This window comes from Anopheles marshallii, chromosome 2 (assembly GCF_943734725.1).
Source record: "Anopheles marshallii chromosome 2, idAnoMarsDA_429_01, whole genome shotgun sequence".
In the NCBI taxonomy this organism is placed as follows: domain Eukaryota; kingdom Metazoa; phylum Arthropoda; class Insecta; order Diptera; family Culicidae; genus Anopheles; species Anopheles marshallii.
This window is the reverse complement of record NC_071326.1, coordinates 49658473-49682423: the sequence shown is the minus strand read 5'-3', so window position 1 is coordinate 49682423 and position 23951 is coordinate 49658473. Positions and strand designations below refer to the sequence as shown.

At 45.1% G+C, this 23951-nt stretch overlaps 1 protein-coding gene across 1 annotated transcript in view; it reads right to left on the bottom strand.

Annotated features, from left to right (window-relative positions):
* Positions 1 to 2300: 2300 nt before the first annotated feature.
* Positions 2301 to 23951, bottom strand: part of LOC128707261 (filamin-A) — a 43074-nt gene continuing 21423 nt past the window's right edge. The window contains exons 10-17 of the mRNA XM_053802213.1: positions 23047 to 23223; positions 22752 to 22968; positions 4904 to 5214; positions 3879 to 4827; positions 3560 to 3799; positions 3299 to 3492; positions 2578 to 3226; positions 2301 to 2485 (exon numbers count right to left, since the gene is read on the bottom strand). Of these exons, the coding sequence (XP_053658188.1) occupies positions 2301 to 2485; positions 2578 to 3226; positions 3299 to 3492; positions 3560 to 3799; positions 3879 to 4827; positions 4904 to 5214; positions 22752 to 22968; positions 23047 to 23223 (2922 nt within the window). The remainder of the gene's footprint in view (positions 2486 to 2577; positions 3227 to 3298; positions 3493 to 3559; positions 3800 to 3878; positions 4828 to 4903; positions 5215 to 22751; positions 22969 to 23046; positions 23224 to 23951) is intronic.

Below are 23951 nucleotides of genomic sequence, written 5' to 3'. Positions count from 1 at the left end.
GCAAAAGGGTGAGTAGATATTAACACATTTCTTCGAATCTGTCGGACAAACAGATATTTGATATTTATGGCATCTTAATTCAAATAATGAGTCATTAACAATCATATTGATGATTCATGGGAATATTCGAATATACTCTTCGCATAGTTTTGAACACATACGTAACAGTGGCAACGGTGTGATTAAATGATGATAGAGATTATTAACCGGAGCGGCCAGGTGGCATGATGGTAGCGGCGCCGGTCTTCACACGAACGGAAAAAAGTAAAAAAAAAAATTTACTGTATGCTATCGACATATCAATCACGGGAAAATTTACCAGACTAGTACGAATGACAATGGCCAACGTCACATGCCAGGTGATGGTGGATGGAAAACTCTCAGAATCACCAAGGGTCTACGCCAAGGAGGTGGGCTAGCTTGCCTACTCTTCAACCTATCGCTTGAATCAATCACTTGGATCATCTTATATAAGTCAATCCAGATCCTGGCATACGCTGCTGACATAGACATCATTGGTTTACGGCTCTCCTACGTAGCAGATGCATACCAAATGATTTAGCAGGCGGCAGAAAACCTCGGGTTGGAGATTAACGAGGCAAAAACCAAGTTGATGATGACACCACACAATCCTAACTTACGCAGGGGTGACGTTCAAATAGGTGATCGCTCTTTCGAAGTCTCCAAAATTTCACCTATATTGGGTTAAAAGTCAGCACCGACAATAACATTGATGTTAAAATACGCGCTAAGGTGCTGGCTACCAACCGGCCATTCTACAGTCTGAGGAATCTTCTCCACTCAAAACGCCTGCCGCGACGAACGAAGCTGGGACTATATAGAATCTATCTAGTTTCAGTACTCACATACGCCTCTGACACAGGGACTTTGTCCTAAACTGACGAAACCCTCTTAGCCGCTTTCGAGAGGAAGATGCTCAGAAGGATTTTTTTCTCAGAAGACCACATTTGTGCAAGGACAATCGGAGACCCGCTAAAGTGATGCGCATTATGAGCTGTACGGCGAATTCGCTGTCGTACAGCGGTTTATACTCGCCAGGCTTCGGTGGGCAGGTCACGTCATGAGAACGACATCGGATGACCTAGCCCGTAAAGTCCGTTTTAGATCGTCCACATGGACAGAGGAGACATGGTAGGCCAAAACTGAGATGGAGCGATGGTTTTGATGCGTCCGCCAGAAAGGCCGGGACATTGGCAGACGAAGGCGCTCGACCGTGAGCGGTTTAAAGGACTCCTGCAGCAGGATAAGATCGCGATGCGGTTGTTTCGAAAGTTTTTTAGTACCAGTTCTTCCTGCAAGCTGTAAGCTAACATTATAAAGTAACGAAAAGACCATGGTTTACACAATCGCTTTATTTATTTTTTTGTCTCTTTTTTGATATTTCGATTTGACAACTTTTACTTAAACCTTATTTAGACTGTGATCGTCGTTTCCACAAGGAAGTAGGCTTTAGGGTACAAATGAAAAAATATACGTATAAAAACAAAATAGAAGAACATAACTGTAATAAATAGAAATGAAAAGTGTCGAACAGCGGCAGAATCCAAAAACTGCGCTATCCTGTAGGAATAATAAAATGGACACAAACATAAACACTTAACATGGTGATGGGGTGTTGTGCCATCGCCTTCGTGCAATTTGTTGTTTTTTTTTAAATGGCGCAGCTATAAAGCAAGTAACTTAAATATTTGCGCAACTACTAGAGATGGAAATATAAGGAAAACAACAAGTGAAACATACACTGCACGACAATCGGGATGGAAGAGAATCACAAACCGGATAATAATAATTAAAATGAACGATAAAATAACGATTTGTTTCACCTTACGAACGAGGCGCGCGTGCGTGTCTTAATACCGACTTTCCTAACCGAATGATGCAGTATAACAGGATTTTGGGTAGTATTAGAACCTTTTGCAGCTGTGTGACAAAACGATAACGATGGTGGATTAAAATGGGTCAATTTTTAAATTTAAACACACTGTAAAAAGCATGCGTTCTAATAAGGGCTACATCGGACATCGGTTTTTTTTTGCAACCGTTACAAAGTTATCCTATGAATCGCGTGTGTGTTGGTGCGGGTTTGTTTTTAGAGACTACAACAGAACTTGAACGGAACCCATTGAGATGGATGTTGGTGCAGGGAAAGGATCAATGGCATACAGAGTGGTATGTGGTGCTTTACGGGAAGAAAAAACCGTTGGATTTGAGCGTGTTTTCGAGTGTCGCTTGGCAGGGGGTGGTTATGGCGTCTGTGTGAGGTACGGGCTGTACGGTCTTTAAACTTCAACCTTAAACGGCGAGCCGGGGATATGGTCATCGCCCCATTTGACAAGCAGAATGTAGTCGCCGCGCTCACGAACCAGGTAGTTGACCGTGTACTGGTTGCGTCCTGTGTGCTTTATGAAGACCTCATCGCACGGTCCTTTCGGTCCGTAAATGCCCACGAAAAGGATGTTATTGCCTATGTATGCGAATGTAAAAAAAAACGATAGTTGTAGTGGTCGAAACACTAACCGCGTGCAGATATGTTTTATTCTATTCGTTTCTACTTACCCGCATCGCCGGCATTGACCGTGAACTGGTTCTGCTTGCCCATATACGCCTTCTTGAGACCCATTCCCTTCGATTGGATTTTGCTGGCGTCCGATTTGAAGATTGGTAAAATGACACCGGTTCGGTTACCGCCCTTCGATACCTTTGCCACGGTTTCCACAATGACCGAAGACGTTTCCTGTCCGCCTGCTTCGGCGAGACTTTCGCCGGTACAGTTGATCTTAAACGGTGAGCCGACGATGTGCATCTGATTGTACTTGATCGTCATGTAGTAGTGGCCCGGAAGAAGTGGCGTGTAGCGCACCTTGTATCCCTCTTCCACTTCTGTGCAGTCCATCGCCACCTTGGCCGGTCCGTCGACGGTGACCGCGAGTGTACCGGCGCCGGCATTGCACGTGTCGATGATCAGATCGGTCTTTTCGCCCGTCTTGACATCTCCGAGACCCTTACCCGAAGCATGTACGGCAGCCGGATCTACATCGTCTTTGCCTACCTTGATGCGGTACGGGGAGCCGGGTATGTGCACACCGTTGAACTTGACGTGGATCGCATGGATACCGTTCTCGCGGGGGTAGAATCGCACCGAATACTGATCCTGATCGATCAACTGGATGAAACAATCATCCTCATTGTTCGATGGTGCAACGACCTAGGCAGTGGAAGGAAGTGAAGTGTAATAAAAATGTTTTCTTCACATCTGGAAGATCTACCGGATACCAACCTTCGCGTCCAGTTCACCCTTGGCACCGTTCTTGCGCACCATGAACTGGGCTGGTTTGTCAGCTTGCACACACCCAGTCGGGAACTGAGCGACTTCCAGCTTGTGCGCTTCGCCCATAGCAGGCGAGACATAAACCTTGAACGGAGAGTCGGGAATATGGCGATCGTTGAACTTCAAGCCGATGCGATAGTCGCCTAATGGAAGAACATGAAGCTCATTAAACGATTGCGGTTCAACCTTATAGCTCTTTGATATCTCTACCTGGTTCGCTGACGACGTACGAAACATCGCAGGAGCCATCCTTGCGATCCTTGAACTCGATCTCCGCCTTGCTGGGGCCTTCGACGGAGATAGCGAGAGTACCACCGCCAGCTTCGCGGGTCCACACGTTAAACTCAGACGGTACACCCTGTTCGCCGTGTTCCAAACCCGGGCCGCCAGCCTTCACCAGATGTGCTCCAGTATCCTTAAGCGGTCCGACAGTGAACTGGAATGGCGATCCTGTGAAAGGCAACAACGTGAAACGCATTTAAATAGCAGCGCAGCTCATCGGGGAGCGAGCGAAATAAGCATAACTTACCAGGAATATGAATCTGCTTGTACTTGACGGAAACCGTGTGCACGCCCAGTTCTTTCGGGATAAAGTGCACTGCGTATAGACCATCTTCGATCTCTTGAATCTCGGCATCCTCACTGACGCCGCCGGGTGACGTGACGGTAGCGGACAGATCGAACGACGTAATGCCAGGCATCTTGAACGTCAGCTTGCACTGGCTGCCAACCTCGGTGATTGGTACGGCTTCGCGCTGGCGCTGGATCTTCTCACGCTGCCGGTTCGTACCCTCACCCGAAACCTTCACTGTGAACGGAGACCCGTTCACGTGATGGTCAGCAAACTTGAGGTTCACGATGTAGTAGCCCGGCTCGGTCGGTTTGTAGGCAATGTTAAGCGTGCCATCGTCCTTGTCCGTGCATTGGATCTCCGCCTTGCTGGGTCCCTCGATCGAGAGCGACAAACCACCGTAACCGGCGTTGCGCGTGTCGATCGAGAACACGTTGTCCTGGTGCGTTTTACCCTCCTTTAGCGCATTGCCCGTGACGAGAACCTTCTTTGCGTCGCCTACCTCGCGCTCGCATACGTTCACCTTGAAGGGCGAGTTGGCGATGTGCTTGCCCAGCCGCTTCACCGACACCGTATGCTCACCGATTTCACGCGGCGTAAACGAGATTCCAATGTTACCGGTGGGCATGCGCTTCAAGAAGCAGGGCTCTTCCAGCCCGGACGGTGCCTGAATTGAGGCGTTCAGTGAACGCAGATCGTTATCGCTGATGACACCGGGTAGTGTCACCTCGGAGCAGGAACCGACCGAAATCTGATTACGCTTGCGACCTTCACCCGTGATTTTCGCGAAGTATGGCGAACCCTTGATGTGCTTGTCACCAAAGCGGACGGAGATTTTATACTCGCCGGGAGCGGTCGGCAGGTACGATACGGACACCGTACCATCCTTGTTGTCGTGGTAGGTAATCTGTGGATGTAATATAGCCGGCAGTGAACGCACACGTTCATAACATAAGACAAGATGGATTAAATATGTAACTTACATCAGCTTTGCTGGGTCCTTCGACGGCCATTTGCAGCCCTCCAGCACCGGCACCCTTGGTGGAGATGATGAATTGCGCCGGTTCGCCGGTGACTCCATGCACTAGACCTGGTCCGTACGCCGTCACGTAACCGGACGAGATCGAATCGACGTGGAATTTGAACGGCGAACCCTGCACATGCTCACCGTTGTACTTGACCGCCAGCTCGTGGATACCTTCCTCCTTCGGTTCGTACCGGATGGAAACGGTTCCATCGTGGTTGTCATCGATGAACGGCTTGTCTACTTGTCCGCTGGGCATCTTGATTTCGGCTGTGAATGAAGTAAAAGCGATAATCGCGGTCAGTATGTCGTTGTGTGTAAGGAGGATTATTTAAATTCTTTAAACAAACATTTTGGTTTCATTTGGGTTCATTGAATCAGAACAGATTTTTTTCATACTTATTAATATTGTTGACCCAGTCGATGAATGTATTTTTAAAAATATATTTTTTTTACTATAATTTATGTAGATAATTGACGGAGAGTTACAACATGTTCGTTCCTATAACTATTAACTAATTGGTTAAGGAAATTACAGATAGCCAGCCATTATTAGACATGATAGACTGAAATAGACGAAGGCCAAAACCAAAGACCATTCCATAGTGGTCCGGAATGTTTTGAGATAACTGCCGGCACACTTTTTACACCAAAACAACAATATTGAGCCAACTCAAGAATTAGACATATAAATAAGACGATTATAGTAAAAACATACTTCTTATAATAAATCCGACCTGTATCAACTTCCTTCCAAGCATTGTTTTTTATAAATAATTTTTGGGAAATTGTATCCTGTTTGAACCCTGTCAAAGGGAAATTATGGTAATGCTGACATTATGTGTATGGAAGAGCGGTTTTATGGTGAACAACTTAATTTGTGCGTTATTAAATTGGTATATACTATATAATTGGTGTATATTGGTATAAAATGTCACTCTCATTTCTGCACATGTTTCAGAAAACGGAGTGGCAACCACCGTAGTACATTTTCAAACAGATCAAGAATTTATTGGTTGGGAGGTAACAACAGAGATATTTTGAAGATTTGATAAAGTTGACGTCGACGTTGATTCACATGTAAAATATTTTTCGTGTTGTAGTGACGGACTTTTGCGTTCGTCGTAGCTCCTGCCGAAATTCCCAAACATGGACGTCTAGAAAAAAAATATTCGAAATTTTGTTTAGCATTTTAACAAAATTAGCATGTTTTGTAATATTTGCTTATGATAAGTATGCCTATAGTGGTGCAATTTTTAAGCAAGCGGACTATTTATGGTATGATTTAGATGCTCCGAATGAACATATGAGGATAGTACCACGAAATATGCCACATTTCTCTCTTTTGAAAAACATCGGCATACACCATTAAACGTGATAAACATAATGAAACAAATCAGTTATGTTAATGAAACAGTTCCGTTCTTCATCATCCGTAATATCGGTGTGCAGTTCTTTCTAAACTTTGGACGTCAATTTATTGCTGAGAATGCAATTGTGTTCAATCCAAGTAAAGGCAGTCCCCAAGATACGCGGTGCTTCTTATACGCGGATTCGGAAATACATGAATTTTGGAAATTTGACAGCTGTGTTAGTTTTATACAAGTTAATTTTGGCACAACGCTTGGATTTGCGCTTGGATTTGCGCTCCATGTAGCCTGCCTTTAACAAAAAGGTGACAAAATGGTCGAAAATACCTTTCACTGTCATATAAAACATTTGTTTTTAATGTTTGTCCAAGTTTGCTTTCGAAAAATAGCCTGCTTTGTTGAATAAATTAAATGCAGAAAAAGGAAGTCAACTATCTAACTTTGAAGTATAAACCATTTTAATCCCGCATTCTACTTATGTGGAAGATTCTAAATACGTGGATTTTCGCGGAATATAGCGGTCCGTTAGAATAGCGTAGCAGTAGCCTATGCTACTTTTTTATGTTTAAGCCGTTTTACAGGGTTTGACAAGCCACTTTGTCACGTGAATAGCATTCTTCGCGACGATATGATTTTCGCTACGATTGCTTTAAATTTTTCACTGGGATTTCGGACTCTATCATGTCGTGATTTGTACCATATTTCAAAATTAATTTTAACTACTTTTTCACGCATGTTTAAAGAAATTAATTTTTTATAATGTATATTATTCGAAATATATGATTATTTTACTAAAAAGTGCCATCCTTAAAGTTGGTTTGTTTGCATGTCATTCGGACTCGGTATGACACACGGGTATATACACACACAAACATGAACGCATTCCGTTCGGAAGCGTTTACAGCCCGAAATCCCAGTAAAAAAACTAAATCAATCGTCGCAAACATCAAATCGAGCCAGCGAATTTACATTTTGAGCGGAAGGAAATACTTCATGGGAACGAAATATATTTCCATACCGGCGAAGTATGCCATTTACATGTCAAAGTGGCTTGTTAAATATCGAGTAATATAGAACAAGACGATTAGTGTTTTAAACGATCCGCGGAAGTTCAGAGAACATTTCACAATACTAGTCCAATAATAATTTTATTGCGTTTAGTTAGTCGTAGGGAAGGTATTTCATTCCACTACCACCAATATTGGTACACTTACCCTGTGTGTATGTAAAACAAATATTCATGCGCAAAGATTTACGATCAGACTACTGTTTGGATATTTTAATGGGATAACTTACAACTTTCAGATCACTCAAAATGTAAAGGAAATGTGAGGAAATATGAACAACTGTATTCTTACTTAAGCACCTTTTGTTAACTTTAATAGTTATGCTGAAGATAAGCTAGCTTGACATACTGATTACGATGTTTTATTTATGCGGGAAAAAGATGTTCCAAATTGGTGATGAATTTTTGAAGTAGTAATGTTTATGTTATTTTTCCACATTTTACATCGCTAATAAAGAGCGTGAAACAATAGTCACAAAAATAAAAAAAAAAGAATTTTAATACAACCGACGGCGTGACAAAGTTATTCATCGTAATGCGTAATGCTGAGTTGGTTTTAATCGGAATACTCTCCGCCAGCTGAAGTAGTGGTGTGGAAAAGCGATGGGGATCCAAAAATATGCACCAAAGATATTAGGTTAAAGGACGGCATCTAAAGGAATGTTAATTCCACTTTTTTTCTTGAAGAACGGTCTGTTCATATTGCTTGAATTCCAATTAAAAGAAAAACATATGCACGAAAGAAAGACACATCTTTCACTGTATCGCTCAAGACGGATCGCAGAATGTCGTCCGTTCGTGCGGTGGTTTGACAGAAGAACCGTGACGATTACCGCTGCCGGAACATTTATCATCCTACGCGTATCAAAAGGATGTCGCCACAATCGTCGTTACTAGAGAGGGCTTAGGAAACAACAACAAGTTACACAACCGTGTGCTCCCCGGTGGGTTTCAAGGCGATCATCATCCACATCATCATCTCGATCATCATCTTCAACGCCAGCCCATCACATCTCATAATGGACGTTCAAACGGGTGATCCATTCCAGGGGTATTTTTATAAAAATTCCTTCGCGCTTAGTCGTGGATCCGACGACGTCATCTATAGCCGGTTCGTTCGTACGTGCCAACCGGGATCGGGTGCTTTCTCGTTCGTTCGTAGACTTTCTTTTCCGCCCCACACCCGAAAGAGGGGGTGGTCCGAAACTGAACATTGGAGATACATATTGGGTACACCTGTTGTTTTTTTGGCACAATTTATTTGGATGGGTCTATGAAACGTTGGACCCTCCCTGTGCAGAGAATCATCTGGGCAGGTTGTGCGTGCACACCAATACGCTTTTGCGCGATATACAGCGTCGCAGCTAAACGACAAAATTGGCCTGGCCTTCGTACGTTTTGCACCACCCATGAACCGTCCTCCAGCGGATCATCGATGGATGACTAACAGAGAGTGTGACAGAGATGGAGGAAAGCAAAAAAAAATTAACATCTACAGGCACACATCACTTCGTAGCAAGTTGGTGATCTCCTCGATCATAGTTTATTTTTGTGTTTTTTTTTCGTTAATTCCATCTTGCACAGAACGGAAGAATTTTGGCTCTAAAATTTTTTTCTCAGTCTCTCATTTGGGTTTTCCCATCGATCGATCAGTCCGGTGTGCGTTGAATTGCATTAGCGTAAAATCAACGGTCATCCGTTTGGTATCGTCCAGCGTGAACGCGTGTGCACACTCCCCGTGCGCCGGCAGTACACACTTGCAGTATTGTTTTGCTTGCCCGGGTGTTTGTTTATTTGTAGAAGATCGTTTGCTCAACGTCGCTGGTTGCCAGTGACGCATCGGGGTCGTAGAATGTTTCGCGTTTGTCCCATCGTCCCGCCCGGAAACGGATTTTCCATCATTTGTAGCCGTGTCGTTGTTGTTCGATGTCGGAAACAATCGGAAGAAATGTTGTTACCGACACGGATAATCCGTGTTCGGATGGGTGGGGGCACCGTGAAGATTTATGAAGCAGCAGTAAGACAGCAAAAAGAAAAAGTTTTCGAAAAAATAATATGGAGCTTGAGATGATGGCGCACGCATTAACTACAATGTGCGTGTGCGTTTGTACAACCAATGTGACAGCATAACTTTGCGCGGTCGCATGAAATCAACCCGAATGTTTATTCACTTCAACCATACGCCGGAGAAGGGAGACGCATTTTGGCGCGTTTATGTACATTCTACTTAAATGCAGAGCATTCCACCCTGCTGTTACTTCCCCGGTTGCTCCGACGGCAATCATAAACCGATTGTATAAAGATGAAGCGAACCGAGTAAACACGCCAGTTGTTTACGCTAGTTTGCGCATCCGATGAGATTTTATTGGCTTGTTTAATTCCGATCGAATAAATGTTCGATCGGATGTACAATTTATTCCTGGCCGAAGAATATGGCGGCGCACTTAAGATATTTAAACTTACGCGAAACTACGGTTTGGACGGACGGGGTAAAAACAGTTATTACTGATTCATTGTTGACTACCGCGACAATAGGATACAAGATGTAAAAATAGTGTAAATAAAAGAATGAAAATAGCAAACTAACTTGAATGTGTTACAATGTACGAAGCACCAGGCGTCCGCTTTTTTAAAACGTGTCGGTTAACCCATTACATCACAGCCTATGAATTTCATATGCAAGAAATACTCTTTTTTAAAAAGCTGTATTTATGAAACTAAAGTGAACAGCTTGTTTTTTAGCGATATCAAATGGTAACCCGGAACACACAGTGGGTAAATTTTGGTCGTTTATGTTGTGTTTTGCAATGTGAAAAATTCGAATCGTAAAAGTGAGATTTGAGTGAGTATGAGAAAGTGAGAAAAGTGAGCAAGCAAAATTTCCAAAAATTGCATTGTAACAGCTTCATGAGAATATATTTTGGAACACAAAATTCGAAGAAAATAACGAAAAAGCATAAATTTTGTATGGAAAATTGATGTTTTGCTCTTCGCTCGAGTTATGAAGCGAACTAAATAAAAATAATGTAGTAGCCGCCCGTTCTCGGTTTTTAGAGGGGATTCCTAGAAGTTTAATGTATTTGGGATCAAGATTTAGTATCTTGGGATTGTGATGGGTAAAAATGCCTATGTTTTGCGTGTTCTTCGTTGATAGTCTTTTTTACAAGCGAACTTCTAGACATATGTAAAACATTCCTTTGGTTCCAGATCCCATGACAGCTATTAGCTATAGGTAGAAAACTCCTTATTTTAATCCATGCGTAAATTTTCAACAAAATCGCTGCGAGATGGAAAGTGAAATTTATTATTTCAACTGTTCGAAAGGTCACATGGTTCACCAAAAGCGAGGTCTTCCGTCATCTGTGCGCGTTTGGATCGTTTCGTAGTGTCGGGATGAGGACCGGAAGGTGTGAAACGCCACGTCATCGTAGTTAAGATCTTGTGCAGCTTGTGGTTAGAGGGAGGCGAATATTTGCTGCTGTGTAAAAGCTTCCCATAAATTATGATTTCCCAGTCGGTGAGCACGTTGTGAGGCGTTGCGAAACAACGAAGTTTTGAAAAATCAGCTTGACGAAAACATGTGAAGATGAGGTTCTGCACGTTCATGTTCGGGAGGTAATAATAAACATGCTTCCCCAAGCATTCCGTGCCGCTTAAATTAGTATGTATAATATCACACTTCTTTAGTCAGAGAATTTAGAGTTGCTTTACAAAAATGCAATACAACAACAACAGTTTAAAACTGTGTGTAAATTGTTTACTCATAATTGCAGTAGTACAACAGGGGCGTGTTCGATTGAACAACCGTCTTAAATTCATTCATGCTCGCCAGCCAGTAAGAGAAATAATGTGCGTCCATTGGAATTTCTGATGTGGTGTGTTTGTTACGCATTTCTACATTCTTTACGCTATCGAGCGTGCTCATTAAACATCCTCAAGCCCTCAAACATTACACACCGTACAAGTGTTGTTTATTTTAGTACGTAGTGCGTGAGTGTTTGACTCTCACACGCGCTCTTATCTGTGCGTCCTCGGTTCTCTCGTCCGTGGTTACCATGACTGGTGAGATCGAAAGTCTGGCGCTTGCAATCGAACCCAAAGACTTAAGTGCAAAGAAATTGCTGAAAACGTTAAACAGGCGTCTCCGGGTGGATTTGGCGCTCACATTGATGAGTGCCGCCACATTATGAGGGATTACATTCAAGTGTTCTCACTTGGAACATCAACAAGTCGCTTAATATCCCCACGGTAGACATGGTGCCAGAGTCTTCGAGTAAGTCCGCATTAACGGACAGCAAGCTGTTGACAAGTGCTGTTTCAAACCGCAACGTGGACGTGGTTGGTTGTTTTGGGAGGCGCGTGGCACACAACAAATTGTTGCCAAAGAGTTTGGCACTCATCAACTGCGAACGCAAGTGGTTGGAGTTCGCGTGCGCACCATCGACATCGAATGAGTCGTGTCAGCGTGAATGTGTTTTATTGCTCAAATGAAACTTAATCGTCGATCAAGAGGAATTCCCTACGCACGCACTGCAATCGCAATAAATTTCCCGTGCGCAGTGCGGAATGTCGGGTGTGTCTGTGTGCGCTGAGGAAGTAGAACTTGTTCGAAGGATCGCTCCTGCTTTTTGTGCTCAATGCCAACGATTTATGGCGATTTGTTGTGTTCGTGTTTGTAAATAGTACTGTTGTAAAGTAATCGAACGGCAGATTGGTCGGGATTGTTAGCGTTTATGTAAAAGAAAGTAATTGTACCCCACAATTCTTGCCCTTGAGCACTTGTTGGGGTATTGTACGTGTGCGCTTGCGTGTGTTTGTGTGCGACTCGATGGTGAACTCAATGTAATATGTGACGCGTTAACGCGTTTCATGCTACCGCCATCTGCATTACCTTTATGCGTTTGGAGAAAGAATCCGCTCAGCATGTTGGTTGGGACGAAGTCGATGTCCGGGGATTCCAACACCGGCACGTCCTGCTCGATGAAGAACACCCGCACCATTTCGCGCCGATCGTGCTCGGACACGGACATGAAGCGCGAAAAGCTTCGATAGAACTGACTGTGCTCCTCCCAGGTCGCCTCAACCGGTTCGGAACCCTGCTCCTCCTCGTCACTCCACATGATTGCGCGCGGTATCTAGCGGGGTCTGTGCGATTTTTTTTGCGAATTTGGTAAGGACAGACGGGCGGGGTTGAGACAAAAACAAACAAAACGATCGCGTATGGTAAAGGACGCCCGTGTCCCGTGCTCGGCTGTTGGCTGTAGTGAAGGATGCTCTGCGAATGCTTGAGACCGCGCGGCGAGCCGTTGGTAACCGATCCAGGCCTTAACGTTCACTGGGCTAGTAAAAAGGATACGTTCATTTTCCACTTTCCGCTACCATTGAGCACAGGCGAAAAGGTTAATGGAAACAGACGAAAAAAAAAACTAGCTGACGATAGTTTAACTGTGCCACCATTGAAAACCGCCAGCATGCGTCCAGGATGCTGTAAACCGTAGAGGCCGCATCGACCCCAAGTTGGTGTCAACCGTGTATTCACGTACATGTATGTGTGCGTGCAGGTGTATGTATGCGTGTTCGTGTGTAAGAAAGAGAGCCATATACATCGTGGCGGGTGTTATATTGAGGTGGTAGGTGGAGCGATCTCATGTGGAGTGCGGAGCAGCTGTCGAATTTATTACGACGACTCTGAATCATCGATACCCGAACCGAATTGAATGCGATTTTTTGAATGGAACAAAAAAAAAACAAAAGGATGCACAACGTTCTTAAAATATTTTTTGTTTTTTTAACAAGATAAAAGACGAAGCATGTGTAATGGGAATCATTTTTCCATTTCGTAGTTTGAACTTGGACGAAAAAGAATAGGCTAATGCGTTTTTTTTGGGCGTGGGTGGGCTCCTGCACTGGAGCGGCTTGTAGCATGCTTTGGCATGCCTTATCCCAAGACCCCACAAGCGGAATTGTTTCGATCCATTTTACGTTCAGTTATGTAACTGTGAACAGTGCAGCGTAATTAAAGCGAACAGCTGCAACCACACAACGGGGACGATACAGCATCCTGGCAGCATGATCGGGCAAGGGTGGCAATTAAAGGGAGTGAAGGGGGGGGGGGGGGGGTTGGTTGGCTGAAAAGGGTTAATGCACTTGATATGTACGGCGTACGAATATTAGGTCACTTTTGGGCTCTAACGTGTAAAAAAAAAAACACACACACACATAAACCACAGCGCTCAGACTACAACAGTTCTCTATGGCCATTTTCACCCCGCAGGCAAAAACGATCACTGTTATCCTGCCACAATGTCCCAGAAGTACAGCTTCCTTGGTGAGACACAACAAACAGACACAGTTGGATCGATTATTCCATTTGTTGAATAGCTGGATGGGTAGGAATTTAGTACAATCGGGGACAAATTTTCCAGTAGCACTTCCGGTTTTTCATTCACCTATACTCAAATTTTCACTCGCCCTGTATGGGCGGCCGCACAATACCCTTTTCCCTTGGGAATGGCACACACAAAACGATCACGAATTGAATATTTATGCTTTAATTCCGACCTTCGAGCGATCAAGGATGACACGCACCTTGCTCTTAATCACAGGCACACACACACGCACACTCACACACACGGCGACACAAGCAGTGGTTGCGGTGGGGCCAAATGGGTGGCGTGGGAGGGGGGGTGGTGTTGGGGGCTGGTTTCGTACACGCACTCACTCAAGCTCGAATGCTGGTGGCTGATGCGCGGGATGGTTACTAAATACGGTTCGATCGACGGTCGGTTCGGGAGTGTGTAGCATTCGCCAAATGAAACAAAAAAAAATCCGCAACCTGAGCCTTCCGCCGAAAGCGTGTGCGCCTGAGCTGAATACTGAACGTCAACTGATAAACGGGCGGCCGGGCACGAGATTCTGAAGCATCTTGCAGCATATCCCGAGCGCGGTTCTTCAGCTTCCAGCGTGGAGCGCGCACCGAACCGATGCCGAAAACGTTCGCCAGCCCCTGCCTAGAGCCAGCAAACCAGTATGATGATCGTGCGAGCGGATTCGGTATTTTTGAGCGCAATCGGCTATGATGTGCTCTTTTTTCCAAATCCCACCCCTCCCTCTACATATCTCCCCTCACCCCTTCCGCCCTTCTCCTGGCTTCCTGCCCACTCCACTGTGGTGTCAATCGATGGAAAAGTGTGTAAACGGCGTGGTGCACGGTGGAAAGGGAAAAGTGTGTAAATCTTCTCCTACACACGGCGACGCGATCCAACAGAACGGGAGGAAAAACAATTTTTGGAGGTATTATAAAATGAGACGACCAGAGACGACCATAGCATAAGCAGGAAATCAAAGGCAGGAGCAAAAGAGAGCGAAACCGAGAGGGACAGCGATAGATAGATATGATCATCGCTAGAAGGGATCGCAGGACCCGACGGGAATCGACGGACCGTGGAGGAAAAAAAAACGATGGAACTAACACAAAACATTTACTTCGCCATCCTGTCGTTAACGGTCGGCCAGCTAACGCTCACCAACGCACAAATGTTACAATGTTCGCAAATGCTAAATAGCTGCTGTTGTATTTTTTAAAACCGAGCCGTTTTTTTTATGTGCTCGATGTTTCCACGAAGGAAATACGAAGGAAAAAAAAACGAGGAAATAATATCCGATCGAAACGTGTGACACGATCGTGCGAAATGTTGCCACCGACGGTCGGTTGAAACCATTCACGAAACTGACGACATTTGCATGCAGAAGAAGAGCCGGACATTAGGATCGTGGGTTGTCGTACAGACCGGTTTAAGTGTACGTGACAACGGCATCCGACTCTCTGCTACTGGGGTATCTATTTCAACACCGGAATAGGGCAAAAAGGAGACCCATCGGTAGCGTTTCCCATTCACGCGCCTCACTCAATGACGCCATCGATCGGAAACCAGGGGAAACGAATGAATTTGGTCTCGAGCAGCACGGGACATGACGGTGGACACGGTTTTTGGCAGTGAGCGTGATGCGACGGTGTACCGTGTTGCAATTTTAGGGAAGGCAGCATGCACTGTGTGCGATACGAGTTAGAAATGGGCAAATGATTCACAGCCCTCTTTTGCCACAGGGTGGAAAACTCTAAACCGCTCACCACCACGTGTCCAGCGGCACGTGTACCAAATTAGTCAACTCACATTCGGCATCGGCCATACCGTAAATCGGCTACCGAATCCAGAATGGTGTGCGGTTTTTTTTTTGTTTTGGTGGTGCCGCAATGACTTAAGCCGATATTTTCCGTTCGCCCTTTCGTTAACGTGCTGCGGAGTGCGCGCAAAGGCGGTGTTCGTTGGCGCCTGTTGCGTTGTTAGTCCTTTTTTACACCCAACTCCACCTCATTTAGCGGAAACATCGACATTCTTCCGATGCTGAGCTGCGTTCAATGTGTTTGTTGGGAAGGGGGAGTGAAGGTGAGGGGAGGGGGGGGGGAGTAGTGGGGACCGAGTTTGGGGAGCAAACTTATGGTAGAACCGTTTTTATTTCACCACTTACATTCTGCCGCGATCGGGACAGATTTGCTCCCAGCGCCTGTTCGTGAACTGGTGGATCATAAATTTATGCATTTTTATAACAAGACGGGTGCGTGCGCTCGCTATGAGCGTTCGCTGTGACGCGCTACACAGTGTAGCAACCACACTCGGCTTATATTGACCTCAGCGGCAGCGGGACCGACGCGTTGGGAGTGGGCAGCGGGATGGTAAGAACGACAGTTCCGACGGTTGGCCACGATCGTGCCATCACCGCGCGCACCAGTGGTTGACGATATATTTTTGGAGCCGATGAAACGGGTGACAACTGCGCAATCCATGCACGGTGCCATACCGTGCTCCGGGACACCGCTCGACCGTTTAACGGTTCCCGCCCTATGCTGCTCAACCGCATCGGCCCGGAGGCTATCCGTGTAAGGGTGTGGAGTGAGTGAGCGAGAACTTCCGAAAGAATGCGACCGGAGAACGTAAAGGTGAAAACGAAAAATGTGCCACAAATACAGATATGGTAGCTGTATGCATGCTGAAATCAGGGACATGTTACCAACCCGTAACGAATTGGAAACCCCGACTCTTACAACCCATGCGCTCAGCTACAATAATGAGAGTTTAGGAATGAAGCTTAGATGAAGTTGCTGAAAAATGTTATCACATTTCACATTGTTTACGTTGTCCCTTTCGAAGTGGTTCTATAAACGCATACTCGTTGATGCCGCAGAGTGGATAAACAATCTTTTGAGAAGAGTCATTCATGAGGAATCATTCAAATCAGGAATCGACTCTGGAAAGATTTATGAATCCTCATAGATTCAAAAATCTTTCCGATCACTTGGTTTTAGTATTTTTTACTTATATTTGTTATACTTGTCAAAAAATAATATTCATAGATATTTAATTAGTATTAGTTAGAAGCTGATTGTTTTGCTAGTACAAAGAATAAAAATAGGCCTAAAATCATGTTTCCGACGAGATTCATGAAAGTTTGAGGATTTATGAAACTCTGAGGAATAATATAGCTTTAGAATAGAGATTTAGATTCATTCATTGCGTTCCAAGATCCTTTCATATTTTGCAATCGAAATTTGCAATGAGCATTTGCAATTGAAAGAGTGTTGACTAGTATCTAGAACATAGAAAGAAACAAGTTTCAACAGTATTTATTTTTTTGGTATACAAAAAAAAACATCATATTACATTCGTACTAAACATCACACAGTGCATGATACCATCTCTCGTGCAATTTCGTATTTTGTTTCGGCACCAGCTCGGCATAAATAAATGCAAACGACGATGGCGACAGCCGGTGCCTTTCCAGCAAAGAGACGACAAAAAATAAGCGCGAGAAGAAAAGGATGCACCGGGTTCCTTCGGTGGCGGTCGGGCGCAAATTAGTAGGTTTAATTAAAATACTATTTGCTGGTGATTTAATTAACATTTTCCGTTGCGCCCGTGCGTGGCGATCGGTGGCAACCCCCACCCCAACTCACATCCAGCGAACGTCATTCGTTCCTTTTGGCGTTTGTTGGCGGGCAGTACCATTACGAACCGGTGCGATAATAAATGCAATGGCGTTAAAGGTATCGGCCAGGCAAGGCAGGCAGGCAGGCACTTCCACGATAGAGATCGGCGGATGAAGTGGACACATCTTCCTTCGGGCAGATGGTATGCGTTAGGGAGCGAGCACTAATTCGTCAAAGTAACATCTTTATCAACATTACATCGGGTTGCAATGGATGATTTTGTGCAATTTTGTTGACGTAAGCTCAGCTAAAATTGGACTAGTAGTGAACCATTCGTTAGCCTAATACAGCTTTCAACAAGGAGCTGGTATGTAAAGGATTAAACCACTTTTCTTCAAAGATTGTAAAGTTTGTTTTTAACAAAGAAACTTAGACTTGGTCTTCTCATCACACTGTTGACGATTTTAACATTGCCATTTAACCGTCGTATTAATAGCACTGGAAACATATTAGGGTGTTGTGAGGGAAGGTAAGAATGAAATATATATCCTCTGTTATTTCGGCAAACGGACAGATGCATCTCATCAATAGACTGCAAACAAATCCTAGCATGTAATAAACATGGCTGGAAGATATAAGAAATCAGAAAGCAACAAGACAGGCTATTATGTTAGACCAGGGGTCTCCAAACTTTTTATCATCATGAAACATAATGTTTAATCGATATTTTGCAAAACCCTTGCTTTAAAATGACTTATATTAATTTTGTATATTATATCTCAACTCTTGAATCCGTCAGGTGCGTAAACAGCCCGGCCGGATTTGACAATCACTAAATTGTGCCCGCGACTCCATATCCAGCGTTTGCGATTCAGCAAAATGTGTGGTGTATTGTGTAAATGTATTCAATAAAATGGTAACATTAGCAATAGCGTCGCGGGCCGCACTGGAGGCCCTCGAGGGCCGTAGTTTGGAGACCCTCGTTTTTAGACTAATAACAGTTTCGTTGAACAAAGAATAAGACAAGCGAGGTGGCTTTATATATATTACATTTGCCAAAATACTGTGATCATCTAGACCTCTGATCTAGATTTGTTTCAAATAAATCTAGTTTTTGGTACAAATTTTAACTCACATTCAAAATATAATTATTCTTATATTTGTTTTAAACACTATACTCCGGTAATAATTGGTCAGTTGATTGCTTTAAATTGAATTATATTGCAACATTTAACACTGGTTGGCAATACTTTGATACCTTAATATTGCATGGTTCTAATACTGTACTGCAACAAACAATGTACCTATTGCTCAAATTAAAATTAATATAGAAAATCGTCCGCGACACTTCGTTCGTGTTGGCGTACAGTAGCAGCAGCAACGATGATTTATTACCGAACCAATGACCTTCACAGCTGTCTCGATGCATCACGGTATCCATCGTTGGTGACAGACCAAGCGAAAGATACGAACGTAATAATCAACAGCTTTGACAGTAGCCAGGCGTCTCCATTAACGTTACCTGTTCCGTTCGGGAGTCGTCGCCGGGACATCATAGCTAACAATCTTCTTGGACGCGCGAATGCCTGTCTGATGAATGGCCATTCCGAGTGTTTCAAGGTCATTTTTGTAACATTCACACTTTATTCCTCCCAAGCTCGTTCACTGCAGATGGCTTAACCGCATCGCTACTTTTACTTTCCCTTCCTTACGTAATGGTGTTTATCCCTTGTTCTTTACACCCATTGCGGGCGTTATTTATCACACAAATATCGTACCAGTTGGATTATCCCAAAGTGGTATATGAAGTGCAAATGGAATGTAACGACGGTTGACGTTCGTACAGCTGTTGTACTGGGAGGGGGTCCGCTTGATTAATAATAAAATATGTTGATATAGTAGGTTTTTTGTTGCAATTGACAGGATGCTCGCTTATCTTGAGCGTTATGTACGTGGCCTCTGAAGAGATATGAATAGAAAGCTGGGGACAATTTTAAACACGGCAAATCTTTCTCTTTGGTGATGAATTGAATTGTTGTGCTACTGTTTATCGTTGTTTGTGCTACTTGATAAACTAAACATTTTCACAAGCATGTAAAAAATCATTTCAACAATTGTTCAACATTCAAGGCGAGAACTCTTCTAAATGAATTTTGTAGTGTTGAACAAACAATTCTGTTCAGCGATCCTGTGACTGTGTATTTTCATCGGTAAGAAAATGTATCAGCACGATCGAGGATGACGAGTAAAACATGCCGTTTGCACAGATATTTCACCTCATGCATGGCAACATCTACGATCTTCCATCATCTACCATCAGTGCGTGTCATAATTTCTGCGATTCGAGAAATGTCCGGCGCAACATCGGGCATTCTACAACTCTTGGATCCCGGGGTGTATTGTGTGTGCCCAGGCGGGCGAATGAAGATGCCCCGTTGATATGCTGGTTGCCGGTGGTGGGTATCGCGTTTGCCGCCAAAAACAAAAAAAATCCCCCCCCCCCCCACACACACACACACACGCAGTGCTAACTCTTTTCGTGGCAGCTGCAGACGAACTTTTATAGTCCCAGGCAACTCAAAACGGCCAACCGAACACTGCTGGACTGTATCCGGAGCGGATATTTATATCTCCGCCGGCGTCGGTGCGATCTCGACCGGTACCGAGCGACGGTGTCCCCAACTCGTGATAAATCCCTGGCCATGCCTTCCATTGCGCCCCACCGACGCTTCCCCCATTACGGTTGAGCCTTTTCAACGCGGCACATGGTTTGCCACGCTCAAAAGATGGAGAGCGAGACGGTCCCAAAAGGGTGTCGATTGAAAAGGTACTTTCTATCGTTTGCGGTTACTCTTTTTCGTCCACTTATCCGGGCGTTTTTTGTTGCCGTACATCGCGGATGTGCCATGGTGTCCTTAGAGTAGAGATTTAAACGTACCACCGTCCGGACATGCCGCTGTCGGTCGTGGGGTAAACGTTCTTCGAGCACACCTGTTGGCGACAGCACGATCTTGGGAAGAGGGTTACTCAAACAACCGTCCAGTTCGTACGCGCTGAGAGTTTAATTTCATAACAATCTCCCGGCGAATCATGATGAGAAAATTGGTTACAATTCAATGATGAATCAAACATGGCATCGAACTTTGCTGTATTAACAAGAGCGATAGAGTTTGTGAGTTCGCGTGGTCAACTTTGACAATGTTACAATGAAGTGTCGTTGGAGAGACACGTTTAAAATCGCCCTTTTCAGCCCTGTTGGTAGGTTTAGTGGGGTGCATGTTTACCTTACAGCACCAGAGGGGAAACTCCTTCGTGTACAGTATATGATTTTCTTTTTGCAATGATTGGATATCAAATAAGCAAGCAAAAAAGTGTAAGTATAAAAATTAAACGGAAACGATGATCCAACTGGGACGATTAAAGCATCAGCGTCGAACACATTGGTGCCGCTTGTGGTGTATTACCTTCCGAATCGGGGATGTTGTTTCTTTCGTTCGGTTCGAGATGGAAATGTTTGATGTGTTGCCTGGCGACCGGAACGTGATGCCAGTTGGCCGTTAGATAAATAATCTGGGCTTGAAAAATCAGCCCCGTCCGCTGGAGCGGATGTGACCGGGAGACTAAATCTAGCTTTATCGGCTATATCATTACGGTACCGAACCGTGTTAAATATCTGATCAGACGCGGCATCTGTATCCGTCGGTCTGGGAAAAGTTTTTGCATAGCCCGCTGCAAACAGAGCAGAACAAGCAGTCGTATTTTGTGTGTTCTTCCGCTTCATACCCATGATCTAGCGTAGGGATCTCGTACGGCTGCAAACGAAACACGATTCAGTGCGGTGTTACGTAAGCGTTCCAACAAACAGCAGATGTGTCGTTCCTTCAATCGACCGGGTCGTGCTTGAGGCAAAAAAAAAACGTGGGAAACGAGGTATAAATTGTACTCCTAGCGCTTGTTGCCATGGATCTGATGATCCTCGCCGTCGCCACAACGACGACTAGCGTAGGGCGAACGATGATGACTGGTCTCTGTTTCCTGCTGTCGGCTTATAATCCACTCCTCCGACCTAACGAGTGTTTGAAACGACGGCTAGCGCTAACGCTGCCACAACGACAAATGGGGACAGTTATGCGAATTGATGTTCCTGCTCCGGGTGCTGTTTACTTAAAGGAACGAAACAATCATAAAGATACCGTGTGTCCGTGGGTGTAAAATTGTAACGTCCACCACACCGCTGAACCGTTCGTTCGGGGTAATGGAATGTGACATGTTTGTTTCCGGGAGCGGTTTGGACCGGAACGGTCAGCCCGACGAGAGCAAACGTTGCCTTGCTGGCGAAGGGACATATTTGCCTCCGCATGAATTTTGATGAGTGTTCCCATTAGTATGTTGGCATAGGCTTCGTTGTTTGTTGGATCGCGTTGTTTTTGCTTTGTTCTACCATAAATACTGATCATGAGTAGAAGATACCTCGGTTCTATCATACAAAATTTGACGTGTAGTAGCGAATTACATACGTGTGAAAGTCGTCTTGTTTTAGCTTTTGTTGTTCGATTTTCCATTTAAAAATGCATCGCTCAATGCGGCTCAAATATACAAATTCCCAACTATGCTGTATGCGTATTGGTAGGGTTGAAGGGGTCGCGAATGGAATGCGAGCAAAATGAACTATCTTCGTGAATTAACATCACTTTTCCTTGCTAGCCGTCAATCACAGAGTGCATAAATCTTTCGCCAACACATCAGAACCGAGGGGAAATGTATATCAAGCTGCAGTGAACGTGTGACTCCCTGTTTGCAACGAAGGAAACCATTTAAATTCCTCAAAGTCCGATCGTTATTCAATGTGTGCAAGATGGTCACCTTCCGTCCGGTGGATCGGAACGCGCAACCTCCCAGAAGCCAACCGGCACGTGCTCTTGATCGGCACCATCTGTGTGTCGCTTGATCGTTCGTTACCGTTACCGTTCCCTTTTTAACGGATGCCACCCCGTATCTCGGTGCGGTGGGTTTAGATGAATGATCGACAGGATCGGTATATAGCACGGTGCCAAGCGTACCCGAGCGTCATTAAGTGGCCGGTTTACAATGTGTCATCCGACCGTGTGTCCGTGCGGCATGGCATACCGCCACCATTGCAGCGAAACCGATGTGTCACGGTTTGATTGACGTGGCGTTAAGTCGTCTCATATCGTATATTGACGCGATTGTAAATAAATACCGCTGATCGGCGGACATTGACGGCATCGTAAACACGCGACAAATGATGTGCTAGCAGACCACAATTTACAGCAGTTGCGGTGATATGAGTGGAGAAAGTATCGTTTGCGTTGTTCAGGCGAAGCATATATGGGAGTGATGAGCTGCTCCATTATCATTCACCTACCTGTTACTGGTCCACCGGTCTGTGGGATGTTCAGACGATCGAGCTTGAAGACGTGGAAGCGGTTGGACGCTAGAGCTGTTCCGTTCAGATGGTTATCGTGTTCGGTTGTTCCGTTGCCGTTGGTTGCGCTGCTGCTGGTAGTGGTGGTGGACAATTGCTGCACACTGTTGAGCGTGGAAACGCTGTCGTGCTTGCCGTTCACTAATCGCTCCCGAACCTGGCGGAAAAGACAAACCGTTCAGTTCAGCAATCTCAAGCAGACGGCTCGCACAACGGTGGGTGCTTGCTGACTTACAAGGAACTCTTCACTAGCGGTCTGTTGAATGTATTGCTTGGATTTGGAAACGGATGAGACCTGCTCGATATAGGACTCCTGATGCTGGTAGCTATGGTTTTCGGAAGTGGCCGAGGAAGTGGTTTTGCTGGAGCTGGTCGCACTTTTCGTAACCTGCTCCTCTACGTTGTCGACGGCCTGCGAATGGAGAGCGGGAGTTACAAAAAAAGGGAACGGAAGACGGAAATCGTGATATGTACAAGCGGACAAGTAAATGGGGTCATTCCTTCGAATGCAACCGTCGCATTCTCTCGCTACATTGACACAGTCCACCCTATAAATGGGGATACGGTCCAGGGGGGAGTGCTTAGCATCTGTCGTTCTATATTTTAGTACACCAGCACCGCAGCAAACCACCACGCCGATGGACCGGTGTTAGACGTGTGCAGACACGCGAGCCTGGCATACGAACGGCGTACCGCTTTGGCACGTCGCCCACATCGGCTCCTCCATTTCCGTTTGTGGCGGTCGTATAGGTTGAATCGCCTAGAAATCTGTCACCCAAACCCGGCCCGGTTCGGATGGATTAGCTTTGAAATAACGCGCTGTTGAACAGCACGATTAACAACGAAAACCGATTTCAAAGGCAGCCAGTGCTGCCGGTTGTGTCGTCTGTTTTTTGCGAGCAGATACGTACAGGTCTGCCGGGCGCATACTCGGCACATATTAATAAGACGTATCGGAGACAGGTGTCACAGCCGGGGTCAGCCGGATCGCGGGCCACATTCTCCACTCCACGGTGGCGAGCGAATGGAGAAAAGTGCACGACGCTGGTCGCTATGCTCGCACATTACCCGCCTGTACGCAGGGTGCACAGATGTCCCCGATCCGGCTCTACAGGCCCGGCCAACTGGGCTAATTTAAGA